At 40.6% G+C, this 13,837-nt stretch overlaps 1 protein-coding gene across 1 annotated transcript; it reads left to right on the top strand.

The window, feature by feature from the left end:
- Nucleotides 1-1,903: 1,903 nt before the first annotated feature.
- Nucleotides 1,904-13,723, top strand: pdk1 (pyruvate dehydrogenase kinase, isozyme 1). The gene is made up of 11 exons (XM_088605294.1): nucleotides 1,904-2,752; nucleotides 3,602-3,743; nucleotides 5,808-5,879; nucleotides 5,972-6,156; nucleotides 7,365-7,460; nucleotides 8,073-8,150; nucleotides 8,933-9,009; nucleotides 9,676-9,774; nucleotides 9,868-9,978; nucleotides 12,054-12,167; nucleotides 12,590-13,723. Exons 1-11 carry the CDS (start codon nucleotides 2,644-2,646, stop codon nucleotides 12,728-12,730), a joined length of 1,224 nt encoding a protein of 407 aa, XP_088461420.1. The 5' UTR covers nucleotides 1,904-2,643; the 3' UTR covers nucleotides 12,731-13,723.
- Nucleotides 13,724-13,837: the final 114 nt, after the last annotated feature.

Genomic DNA, 13,837 nt, shown 5'->3' with positions numbered 1-13,837 from the left:
ATAAAGACACTTTTCACTATAATTCTTTAAATCATCAGTTTTCATGTGCTCAGACGCTGTGAATCACCTTACTTAGTTGGACCTGTCACAGCTATGTTCTGATTACTGTATCTTTGCACAGAAGAAAATCAGATTTGTCATAACTGAAATCTAGAAAATGAGTATTATTTATTCATATTTAAGTATGTCTTAATCTGTAACGACAGTATGTTCTGAGGATTAAAGCCTCTGGACCAATTTAGAGGCCTCTGAAGGTTTTGGTTCCTTTGGGTGTGAAAGGAGGAAGCACATAGAAGACATTTAGGATCAGATCTCTGAAGACTGCAGGCAAAAGCTCATTCACCTCCGCAAATTGGGGAATAGCTATGAATCAACAAAAAGTTTAATCTACTTTCCACTGTAGTGCCCATTACAGTGTAGTTACAATTGCATTATTAAGAATTTTTAAGGAAATTTGTATAATGGCAGCTCTGTCAGAAAGGGGTCACAAGTGTATTTTGGCACCAGCAGTTAAGAGACAAGTGGGTTTTTCTAGGAAACTGAAAATCCAAAACTCAAGCAGGTTTTCCTTAGGAGTTGCCAGTACTTTACACCATCCACTTTTCCATCAATACTAACAAGGTTTTCAGTCCCTACTGGTGAGAAGAGTCCACCGTGCCACTGTTGTGATTAATATGGTGTTGCCTGATGTGCTGTGTTGGGCTTGTGAGAAATGTAGTAATATTTATTTAGACCAAAAAGTTGACTTTCTGTGTCATCTGCCCATCAAATGTGACATTTCTGCAGTATTGTTTACATGTTTCTACAGTAGTAGCTGCTTTCTCGTCGCTCACCTATACATACCAGATGTATTTAGCTGGGCAGGGCCCAGACAAACACCAGGGCCAGTTTTAACAGGAGCCAATCAACTTACCAGAAAGTCTTTGGTTTGTGGGAGGAAACCAGAGCACCTGGAGGAAACAGCATGCAAACATAGGGAGAATGTACAATTTCCATTCAGATGGCACCCTAGGGCCCCACCAGTTCATGGCAGCAACGCAGAACACTGCCCCACCATGCCACCATAACAATGAGCAGTGAAATTTACTTGTGCATTTCTCCTGTTTTCTGCTGCTCTACCCACTTTATCCCTGGCTTGTTTTGAAAACACCTTGGTTTTCATGGTTGGTTTGCTGTATTACTTTGTGAGATGTGCTTTGAAATTCAATGTCTAACTGAGGGCACTCACAGAGATGCATACATTCCCATACAAGTTAAACCACTTTTATTACACTTATAAATATTTTGTGACCTTTCAGATGAAGGTTTGGATTCTGGACTGCAAGATTGCTTTTGCAAAGATGTTAAATACCTATGCAAGCTCAGAATTCAAAAAAATATTTGCAGCCAGGTGATTACTTTTCAAGGCTATTTAAGGCTATATGGTTATTCAGTTCATGTTATATAAACGAATATCTGCAGGATTTCTTAAGTGTCCATTAAGATACTTAATGAAATTTCGAACTGTTATTATTGGCGATTCAAGGACACTGCATAGGTGAAACTGAATTAGGATTCATGCGATAGAGGGATAAAATTACAATAGTCTGTAAATACTGACAGTGCACTACAATAAATGCGTACTCGTACACGTGACACAGGTGAAAACATAATGGTAGTGATGCAATATAAACACTTCACAAACACTGATCATCAGTTTGATGGCAGGGTACAAACAGCAACTCCTGGATATTATCTTTAAATCGCCGTTGTCACGTGACAATGTCCTTCTCAGCATTCAGGCAAGTGAGCCAAGACTGTGTCGCACACAGCCAATGGGCTTTTGCAGCACACATCAAGCAATCAATAGCAGGACTTTTCTTAAAGGGCATAAGTGCACACCAAATATTACAGTAAAATCAGAGAAAGGGTTGACTTGTGTAGTAGCCTCTTTGCGGGAACAAGGACTGCAACGAAATACTAATGAATAGTTTAGGAGTCCTCCAATTTCCAGTTAATTATACTGTTTGCAAAACAATCTGTGTATTTGAGTTGATTGGTAAATGCCGCAACTCCAACGCCGATTTCATATCTTTGCGGAAACCTGTTTTTTTAAAATAACAAGTTCACTTCCTCCGCTCTGTGCTGCGTGACAACGATTGGCCAACGCTTTAGTCACGTTGTTTGAGTCTTTATTGAGCGACATTAACCTACTGAGGAATAGGAACTGGTGTTTGCAAAGACCAACGGGGGTTATTTGTGTGCTGTTTGTGTTAATGCTACCATGTTAGAAAAGTTAACCTTCAAAACGCGTTATTTTACTTTATCATCTGCGCACATAACTGATCACTTTATTTCCAAACTTGGAAGTAGCAGCTCACTGAGGAACATTTAATCTATTTGACAGGACCGATGTCGTTTTGTACTGCTGAGCATTTGTATTCATTCTGCAAAGGCACAAATTAAGAAGAGGATACAAAAAAATACACAGGCACAGAAAACCATTCCGAGATCTTGGTAGCTGCGTGAATGTCGTTTTTCAGCTACCCCAGTTAAACTGAAAAACGGACGAGTTTGTCTTGGTTGTTGTGCATTGATCTTAGCTATGTGATAGTGAGAGCACGGAGTTAAAATCACTCAGGTGAGAAGAACGTATCCATCAACATGAGGCTCCTAACATTTCTTTTGAAAAACGGCTCTCTCGGCAAACAAGTGGATTTCTACTCCAGATTTTCTCCTTCCCCTCTGTCCATGAAACAGTTCTTGGATTTTGGTGAGTGATTTGGACTGTTTTGCACAATTGGTACGCAAAGATGTGCTTCTTCGCTATTCTGTAGACGAAGTATAATCAAAGCTTAAAAGTAAAAACAGCCATACACAATATGCACCGCAGGGCGATAATGACAGGCAGTCTCCAATTACATAACAGTTCTGTAGGTAGATACTGTAACTTTGTTTTTCATACCTATTCGAAATGGAAAAAGTAAAAGCTGACGGACTGGTCTCCTGTCCTGTCCTAGACGGCTGGTGCTTTTGAAAAACACTGATAACATGTATTTCTCACAGGAGAAAACAAATCTAAACCAAGTTGTCTTTTAGACCTTAGTGATACTTTAAACTCAATCGATGGTTCCCATGTAGTGTAGGCCTAGTTCCATTTTGATATGTTTATACCTCGATGTAGTTGATATTTCCCGAGACCAAACATCCCATGCATAATCAAATACAATAAGAAGAACTGTATCAAATATGTAAAACCTGTTTGTAATTCTTTAGATGGCTTTACATCCTTACAGTAATAATCATGGGAAGAAATGTGTTGTACAGAGAAAAATGATTTTGAGCTCCTAGCATATTGTAATTAAGATAAACAATACTGATTAAACGATCTGATAGCAGATATCCTTGGTTTTTCGTAGTAGGTGCCTTAACCTGTACTATTTTGGATGAACTATTGTACAATATCTGTAGCAAAAGGCTAGATGCTTGTTTCATTGCCCCAGCGAACTATTTGTAACTATCTTTTAGTCAGACCTCACATAATATTGAGCTCCTTTTAGCAAGATAGAGCTATAGTACAGTATATATTTTTTTACAGTTGAGCGTTCTTATCTCTTTTCAGGGTCAGAAAATGCATGTGAAAGGACATCTTTTGTGTTTCTGAGACAAGAACTTCCTGTCAGGTTAGCGAACATCATGAAAGAAATAAACCTGCTACCTGACAATCTGCTCAAAACTCCGTCTGTTCAATTAGTCCAGAGCTGGTAAGTTAATTCAATAGTTATAATAAATAAGTACTGCTTAATCTGATATCTTTTTAAAGTGTATGTTCCAGCTGCCATAGGCTGCTTTTTACTTGATTTTTTTTCAGTCCAACCTTTCGGCAGTGCTGTTTTCAAAGGAGGCGTTAAACACTAAGTGGTAGAGCACACAGAAAACAAGCCTTAAACGCAGACATGAAAACGCTTTATGTTTTAATTTTGTATCCATTCGTTTTCTAGCCACTTCATTTGATTCAGGGTGGCAGAGGAGTCAGATTCGACCCCGACAAGCGCTGAGCACAAGGCAGGGTACACCATGGATGGGATGCCAGTCCACCGCTGGCCACACAGACACAAACACGCGCACACTCGCACCAGGGCCAGTTTTTAACAGAAGCCAATTAACCTGCCAAGGAGGAAACCCATGTGAATGTGGGGGAGAGCATGCGAACTCCACACAGACAGTGCCTCAGGTCCGGCATTGAACCCAGGGCCACAGCCCTTTTTACTTGATTTTTTTTCAGTCCAACCTTTCGGCAGTGCTGTTTTCAAAGGAGGCGTTAAACACTAAGTGGTAGAGCACACAGAAAACAAGCCTTAAACGCAGACATGAAAACGCTTTATGTTTTAATTTTGTATCCATTCGTTTTCTAGCCACTTCATTTGATTCAGGGTGGCAGAGGAGTCAGATTCGACCCCGACAAGCGCTGAGCACAAGGCAGGGTACACCATGGATGGGATGCCAGTCCACCGCTGGCCACACAGACACAAACACGCGCACACTCGCACCAGGGCCAGTTTTTAACAGAAGCCAATTAACCTGCCAAGGAGGAAACCCATGTGAATGTGGGGGAGAGCATGCGAACTCCACACAGACAGTGCCTCAGGTCCGGCATTGAACCCAGGGCCACAGCCCTTTTTACTTGATTTTTTTTCAGTCCAACCTTTCGGCAGTGCTGTTTTCAAAGGAGGCGTTAAACACTAAGTGGTAGAGCACACAGAAAACAAGCCTTAAACGCAGACATGAAAACGCTTTATGTTTTAATTTTGTATCCATTCGTTTTCTAGCCACTTCATTTGATTCAGGGTGGCAGAGGAGTCAGATTCGACCCCGACAAGCGCTGAGCACAAGGCAGGGTACACCATGGATGGGATGCCAGTCCACCGCTGGCCACACAGACACAAACACGCGCACACTCGCACCAGGGCCAGTTTTTAACAGAAGCCAATTAACCTGCCAAGGAGGAAACCCATGTGAATGTGGGGGAGAGCATGCGAACTCCACACAGACAGTGCCTCAGGTCCGGCATTGAACCCAGGGCCACAGCCCTTTTTACTTGATTTTTTTTCAGTCCAACCTTTCGGCAGTGCTGTTTTCAAAGGAGGCGTTAAACACTAAGTGGTAGCGCACACAGAAAACAAGCCTTAAACGCAGACATGAAAACGCTTTATGTTTTAATTTTGTATCCATTCGTTTTCTAGCCACTTCATTTGATTCAGGGTGGCAGAGGAGTCAGATTCGACCCCGACAAGCGCTGAGCACAAGGCAGGGTACACCATGGATGGGATGCCAGTCCACCGCTGGCCACACAGACACAAACACGCGCACACTCGCACCAGGGCCAGTTTTTAACAGAAGCCAATTAACCTGCCAAGGAGGAAACCCATGTGAATGTGGGGGAGAGCATGCGAACTCCACACAGACAGTGCCTCAGGTCCGGCATTGAACCCAGGGCCACAGCACCTCAAGGCAGCAATGCTAACCACTGTGTCATTACAATTAACTTGAAAAACTTCAGCACAGCAGCTCCACATCTCATTTTTAGTATGGTGTGCAGTGCTCTTCACATTTTCTTAGAGAGGGCTTCCAGAGTTCTGCACATTGTCACCAGGAGAGATTTTAGTATTGCCCATGTAGTTAATATGATGGTTCTTTAGATCAGGATGGTGCTTGTCCCAGACGCCATTAAGCTTCCTGAACATTTTGTGTTCTATTTGAACATTTTTGTACTTTGGTAAAAAACTAAATCAATTGAAATGGAAAATTCTCTGTGTCATGTTTTGCAGGTATATACAGAGCTTTCAGGAGATCCTTGACTTCAAGGAGAGAAAAGCTGAAGACGACAAAGTCATTTACGAGTGAGGGAAATGGTCTTCGTGTTTACTTTTCCTTGACCTTTGCAAGAGTTGGTGGCGACAGCGGCTGAGTGATGTTCTTGCTGGCATTTCAGCTTCACGGACGCCGTAATAAAAATCCGAAATCGCCACAATGATGTCATCCCCACGCTGGCCCAGGGAGTGGTGGAGTACAAGGAGTCCTATGGCATTGATCCTGTGACAAGCCAGAATGTGCAGTACTTCCTCGACCGCTTTTTCATGAGCCGCATATCAATCCGAATGCTTCTCAATCAGCACAGTAAGTACTGTACGTAACGGGGTCAGTGGGGAAGATCAGGTCAAAGGAACTGTGCGTATGCAGAATGACAAAATAGACATTCAGCAATTGCCTTGAAGGTTGTTTACATCAGATGTAGTTGGTTTCCTTTGGGGGAGGGGGTCTGATGTAGCTTTTTTCACTTGTAAATGCATTTCTGACAACATTGTTGGACAGTCGTGTGGTAGAGATGACATGGCGCACGCAAAACACATCAACCTAAGAAAGGGGTTGCTGGAAGACTTTAATTGCATTTATGGGTTTTCCATGTCTCTTACTTGGGTTAACAGTAGTTTTTGTGGTGCTCAGGAAGTCTCTCATGTGATGGATTGCAGGGGCTTTCGGTGGTATCCCTGCTGCTGGGGTTGATGAGCAATGGGGTCAGACTCCTTAAAGTTCAGTATTCCTGCCAGCACGATTCCCAGAGCACATTCTCTTTTTGTGTCATCATTAATTTGGGACAACTGAAAACCTCTGTGCCTTCTATGCATGCAGACCTGCAGACATACTGTATTTATTTTACTATACATCTTAAATCCATTTTATATCTGGGACTCGGTACCAGGGAGTATAAAAGAAGTTACTAAATGTTTTCTGTAGGCTTATTGCAGCTACTTTAATTGATTAGTATTGAATAGTTATTAATTATGGATAAAACATGCTTTGTTTATTCAGCTTGACAATGTCCGATAGGAACGTATAGCCCCCAGGGTGTGAGCATGAATTCAGTACAAAACTGAATTAGAATTAGGCTGTGCTTGTCTGTCTTCAATTTTCTGCTTTTCCTTTCTCAGTGTGACATTGCCTTCTAAATGTGATGTGATTTTCAAGTGCAGTGTCTGATCTGTACTGCGCCCCCCGCCCCCACCCCCAGTAAGGGAAGAAATGTTTGAAGTGTATTTAACTCAGGTTTTCCTCAGAAGCAGTCTGTGTCTTCTGTAGAATGGCTGCCATTTAAGCTGACCCTGGTGCAAACGGAGCCCAGTGTTTGTCCTGCTCCCTATTCATTGTCTTGTGAAGCACATAAGGAAAAGTCATTTCAAAGAAAAGTTGTGGAGATAACAAAAATGGCACATACAGCTTAATGAGCTTTTGGCTGCCTACCCTCCTGTTGCAGGGTTTTGATTTTAGTTTTAGGGTGTATTAATGCCTTTCAGTCCGGAAATCACCCTGTGTCCGTTGTTTTCAAGCTTTACTCTTTGGTGGAAAGGTGAAAGTAAACCCAGCTCATCCTAAGCAGATTGGCAGCATTGACCCTCATTGTCGTGTTGAAGAAGTGATCAAGGGTATGTGAACGTCTTATTCCTCTGGTTTTTATTCTTACAGTATAGTCTCCCTGTTGCCCTAGATCAAAGCATTGGCTGTACAGTATAATGAATTCTTCTGATGTTTTTGCAGCTTTCTGTTTTATATTATAACTAGAGGTTTATTGTTTTTTTCTTGAATGGGGGTTTAACAATTTACTTTTAAGGACCACATGAATATGACAAAAAGTTTATGAGACTCATTCTCATTGAATTTTGAATGTTGGGACTTTTCTAAAGTGTGTGTTTATCTACCGGTATCCTAATCCAGCACATGTTGTGTGTGTATAATTAACATTCCTGATTTTTGTTGAGTTAAATGGCAGTACAAGGAAGTGTCTTCATAGCCTGGTGTAGAGAAAGAAGCTTCTTTTGTTGTATTTTAAAATATTCTTGGGTTAAAGCTCATCATAGTTTTGTCTGGTTTGTCACATAATTTTTGACAGTTGTTCATAAGGTAAGATTATACAACCTTTTTAGTAAATTAGTTATGTTAGTGTGCTGCAATAGGTTTAGATTTAGTCATTTTTAAAGATTATTTCCTCCATAAAAGCTGATAGTTTTGAAATGCTGTGTTTTGATCTTTTCATTTAGATGCATATGAAAATGCAAGAAGACTTTGTGACCTCTATTATATGAACTCACCAGAGCTGAAACTGGAAGAATTTAATGGTAAGTGGAAATGTTGTTCTGAGCTTTCTTAAATGTAATTCGCTTTATTTTACTTTTCAAATTCTCTGTTTTGATGTAATCCATTTTATTATATATATATTTTGCTGCCTGCTTATAATATTGAGACAATGTTTTTAGAGGTAATTCATTGCAGGTAGGGCTGAAGAGTTCGGTCCAAATACAACATTTTCCTGGGATTTGAAAATTAATTTTGTGACTAATCCAAACCATGAAGACAGACTATGTATAGCATCTGATTTGTTGTGGTTTTACTGTCAGTACATATTGGGCAGTGTTAGTCTAGTAAGTATAACAGAGTGCTGTATGTGTTTAAGCAGCATCATCCAAATCTAGATTGCTTTCCATATGACCTGGTTTCTCTGGCTGTTTACCACATGTGGAATGTTTGCTACTGTTCAGCAGGATAAGAGAAGATTCAGATACATTATTCAGAGTGGTTGTGTGATGTTTCTGTGTGCCTGGAGTATGACTTTTAAGCTACCACTTCACTGCTGTGAATAGGAACAAAATTGCATTTAAAAAATGCACCATCAGCAGCAACAGGGATTTCAACAGCTGACTGATGCACATCTTCTCCAAAGAGCAGAATGCAAATACAAAGGATGCATTAGAGTGTTTCTGTATTCAAAAGTAATTAGAGAAAAAGAATGCTCTGTCCATGTTAGCGTGGTGAATACTGTCATTAGTTGGATGGTCTGTTGGCATCTGTAAATAATTTTTAAAAATGTAAGAAAATCTTTATGGTTTCACTGTTTCTGCAGCTAAAGAAAGAGGAAAGCCAACAACAGTGGTATATGTACCTTCCCACCTCTACCACATGGTATTTGAGCTTTTTAAGGTGTGTTTTGTGCGTTCTACAGTATTTTGGATTTCACAGAACTGTAGCCTGACCTCCAGATTCACCTGAGCACACAATACAGATGCATACTGCTTTTAAATGATCATACTGTGTAACTGATGTATTCTCCCTTTGATCTACTGATGTGATTGAATGTGGAGTAGTTCCATAGTTCCATCACATTTCTGTAGAGACTGACTTCAGTATGTACAAGAAAACTCTGAAAAACAGAACATTAAATTGTGAATAATATAACTTACTGCGTGATTTGCTTTTGTCTGAATTGTCCTATAAAATGTATTTTAAACACTTAAATCTTGAACACATCACAAAAAATCTCATTATTTGGGTTTCCACTTCACAAAAACTATACAATATTTTTTCCCCGATCACAGGTCCTAGATGATTTTTTTCTGATGCCTTGAGTTGATTTTGTTGATTTAGACAATTTTAGTCTGATCTCACGATTGTTACACCCATCTTATACAGAGCCCTTGGAGTAACAATACTAAATATTTTCGTCTCTTCAAAACTAGAATTGTAATAAATGAGCTTGTACGCACAGTTCTGTCCAGGTCAGTACTAGGTAAATTCAGCAGTGCAGCTGTTGGTTTCTATGCAGAACCTTAACAGTCTTAAACCCATATTGTGGGCATTTCTTTTCAGAATGCCATGAGAGCAACAATGGAATATCATGGGGTCATAGCGGAGTATCCACCAGTCAAAGTTCAGGTTGCATTGGGTCATGAAGACCTGACAGTGAAGGTAAAGATTTTTATTTTCCTCCTGGGATTTATCTTAGTTTAATACACTTGCAGTGTGATGAACGGGTGTTCGTGTTCTTCCTGTGTTTGCCAGATGAGTGACCGCGGTGGGGGCGTTCCTTTAAGGAAGATTGAGAGGCTGTTCAGCTACACGTACTCCACTGCCCCACTGCCTCACATGGAAACCTCTCGGGCAACTCCTCTGGTGAGCTGCCAGTCATTCAGGTGTCCTCTGGTTTGGACCAGACAGGACGTGGTTTATCTGTCCAGTGCTCTTTCCCAGCTTCTTAAAAGGGAGTTGAACCAATACACTGTTTGGAGCAGAAAACTCAGTCCAAAAGATGACTCGGGTCTAGTAGTGAATACTTCAGTTCAGGAAACATTATTGCAAATTTGTGTAAGAGGTATAAATATCTGTTTTGTTCTCTTTCAGTAAGTTAAAAAGAGTGAATATCAGCCTGCTTTGTCAGTTTCCTTTTCAGAATTGCTATAAAAATATTGACTTATATTTTTAAGAATGTATTGTGAGACAAAACAGGAGTGTGCAGTCTCAGTTTTGTTGAACGCTGTTAGGAATTGTGGGTAGAAGAAAAATGAAACCACTTTGCTGCTGTTAATACCGAGTTACAGCAAAGGGTGATGTGTCCTGCAAAAGACGATCACTAGGTGTCAGTATTGCTGAGTGGGAATGAAATAGTCTGACAAAAATTGAAGGTGAATATGCTCTGTGTGAGAAGGAGCACTAAAGGTGGTATTGAAATGTTCAGGAAGGAGTTCAGTTTGAAAGATTCAAGAATTTTCAGTTAATATTTGGAGAGGCATACTTCTAACAAAAGCATGAATTCTAGTTGTTTAAAGCCATTAAAAGGAGCGAAGTCATATTGCGATTTTAATGTTTAGAGTCCGACATTTCGGGAAGGAAAGACTTAGGAGCAAAAAACAACAAAAAGCCTTTGTTCAATCCTTCCATTAATCATTATCGGAATGTATTTACTCTAACAGTATCTCAATAGTAGTGTACTCACTTTTGATTGGCAACACCGTAAAATGGAAGATAAAGTTGTTTTCCTTTCAAAACTGACACAATTGAGTTCCAAAGATCAGTTATTTCTTTAACAGTTGGAAAGATAAGTGAGCCAGTGTGCTTAGGTAAATGTCTTAAAGCTATCTGTGGAAGTGTACTGGTAATAGTTCAGTCCGTTATACACGAAGCATCAAAAGAAACTTATCACCAAATTCACAAAGTATCAGGAAAATGCCCATCTTTTTTATTACACGTGCACTGACATTGTATCGAACAGACGTGTCACCGTTAATTTAATTATGCTGATTAACATTTGTCATCAACAGAACTGGTCAGGAGGAGCTCTGCTGTCTGAAAGTCACAGGCTAGTAGCATGTCGGTCACCACTGAAAGCGACACGAGCTGTACATCTGCATTGCATGCTTTGCAGATCTTGACTTGTGGGTTTCTGTCCCATTCCCCTCGTAGCATGTGCCTTCTAACTGTACTGTACGACTTCCCAGCTCTTCCCACACGTTCACTTGGGAGTCAAATCTGGCAAGTAGAGCATCCACAGCATAACTGCTACACTGTCACCTGGCAAGACAGGCGCCGTTGCACAAGCAGCACGAGGACACGTGTTGTGCTGCTGGAATGTTGTCCTGTCGGAATGAGGCTACATGGAGAACAGCACTTGATCAGTGTAGTGCCGTGCGATCAGGTTGCGAGTACAAGTGGATTTCTGTATCTGCTTGACACCTCACACTTGGACCTTCACTATTAATTGGCATGTCGTGCACAGCAAGTAGTGTACCATTCCACACCTCTGAGCTACCAGGGCTCTACGGAAAACCTGTCTCACTGCTCCACTGCTGACGAGTCCAGCTTCCGACATACCAAATGGCATGAAAGCATCGTTCTCTGGACAAGCGGTGGCCATCGGTTTCTTTTCTCGATTTTTCACCAGGCTGGACGTTGAGCAAGCTCGCCCACCCCGTTACCTGCGCCCGGTCGACTCGTACCAATTAAGTTAACGAATTGCTTGTGCAGTGCTCAAATGAGTACATCGAGGCTGGTTGTGAACGATTGACGAAAACGTTGCCAAAAACGTTGCTTTGGATTTCTAAAATCCCACGTGTGAAAAAGGTGACAAGTTTCTTTTGATGTTCAGTAATGCTTGTTTTCCATTGATCCAATCTTCTGGCACAGAAGAGGTTGAGGAATTCAGTGTTGTGATCTTTCTCTTGGGATTGACCCCCTTACTCTTGTATTGGCAGGCTGGCTACGGCTATGGTCTGCCCATCTCCCGCTTGTATGCGAGATATTTCCAGGGAGACCTGAAACTCTATTCATTGGAGGGCTATGGCACCGATGCTGTAATATATATAAAGGTAAATTATCCGTGATACTAAAATCAATCTTTTGTTATATTTTCTATAAAAAGAGACTTCTCACTTGCTGTCTTGGTTTGTATTCATTCGGAATCTTGTACTGTGGACAACTTATTCTTTCTGCTGAAGACCTGTGCTGCATTAAAAAAAAAAGAGTACCAAAGCTCAATTTGAAAAAAAGGTTTTTTTTCAGTGAGGTTTTCTATTCATGTCTCTACAAATGGTGGCTCCTGGGCCAAAATGAGAAGGACGGGGCACCAGTGGGAAACCAGCATCAAGCAAAACGATTTGTGCAAACCTGCTCCTCCTTGTTGCCTGGGCCTTGTCAGGTTGTGCCAAGAGGCGGGACGAGGAGCTGGCTGTGGAGAGATGGGTATTGCCATCTGTTCAAGATGATTGTTTTTTGTTTTTTTTTGCCGCAGGCTTTATCGACGGACTCCATAGAAAGGCTCCCCGTCTACAACCGGTCAGCCTGGAGACATTACAAGACCATCCACGAAGCTGACGATTGGTGTGTGCCCAGTAAAGAACCGAAGGACATGACCACTTTCCGCAGCTCTTAGCCGTACGAGTCAGGACTGCAATCGGCTCGACAGACGAGGGTCCAGAAGGTAGGAGGGTGGCTGTAGCGAAGGGGTGAGGTTTTCTGTAGAGTTCAGTATTAAAAGCTAGAGGGAGGAAAATTACATTCTCTTTATATTTTCCACATAAAAATGTATTCCAAACTCCATTCTGTGCATTACTGTTCGTGCAACGATTGTTTCCACCAGTGGGTATTTCTCACAGACGATTGTTATTGAACTAAAACATAAATACGGGGGGAACTGTCCTAAGTGGTAGCACAATATATGTTGGGGTTTTTTGCTTTGTTTTTGAGAGGACATAAGTGTCCAAAATGTAAGGCTTTCTTGGTGTGCTTTTGAAATTAATATGTTGGAGATTGTAAACCATATTTTTTTCCTGTAACAAACAGTGTGGTGAGCCATGTTTTAAATAATATACCTCATCTGTTTTGGTATTAACATCACTGATAAGTATTGAATAATAGCAATAGTTTTGATATTAAAGATATAATCTTGAAGCAGTAACCATCTTGTAAAAAAAACAACAACAGATGGCTTCTCTGTGCGATACTTAACAATATAAAATTTTACAAGCACATTTTGTAAGCCTTGTCAATATGTGTGCCTATGAGTTTAAATCTGTATTAGCCATTGTATGTACACCCATAGAAACAAAGCTTCAGTTAAAAATAAATGTGACTCTGGGCTGTCAAAATTCAACTGCTCTGGGCATTTGTATAGATAAAATGTTTCATTAAAACTGTTTTCATGGTACAAAAACGTTTTGCATCCCATTTTGGATTACTGTGTCCTCCAACATTTGTGAGCATGGGTGAAACTGGTTGTAGTCGATCTTTTGAGTGCATAATATTCCACATGTTTTTCATTAGCTAATTCACATTTTGATGCAGTTTCTGTAACCTTGTGAAATGTGAAAAATGTGGTTCCCTTTTTACCTCATTATTATCCAATAAAGGCATTACCAAAATTCAATGGTGGATTCAGTCTTTTGGTATTATTTCACAAAAAGTACATTTTCATTTTCTAACTAAGTTGTATTCTTATTGCCTACCCTATATGGAAATAACTTCTAATTGGTACTATGTT

This window comes from Lepisosteus platostomus, chromosome 14, assembly GCF_059453375.1.
Source record: "Lepisosteus platostomus isolate fLepPlt1 chromosome 14, fLepPlt1.hap1, whole genome shotgun sequence".
In the NCBI taxonomy this organism is placed as follows: domain Eukaryota; kingdom Metazoa; phylum Chordata; class Actinopteri; order Semionotiformes; family Lepisosteidae; genus Lepisosteus; species Lepisosteus platostomus.
The sequence above is the reverse complement of the archived record's forward strand: the minus strand, read 5'-3'. Positions and strand labels throughout refer to the sequence as shown.

Excerpts from the sequence above, each read along its gene's own strand:
- pdk1 (XM_088605294.1), top strand. The coding sequence starts at position 2,644 with ATGAGGCTCCTAACATTTCTTTTGAAAAACGGCTCTCTCGGCAAACAA. Across the intron at positions 7,461-8,072 it reads TGTTGAAGAAGTGATCAAGG|ATGCATATGAAAATGCAAGA; the intron begins GTATGTGAACGT and ends CTTTTCATTTAG. Across the intron at positions 8,151-8,932 it reads GAAACTGGAAGAATTTAATG|CTAAAGAAAGAGGAAAGCCA; the intron begins GTAAGTGGAAAT and ends CTGTTTCTGCAG.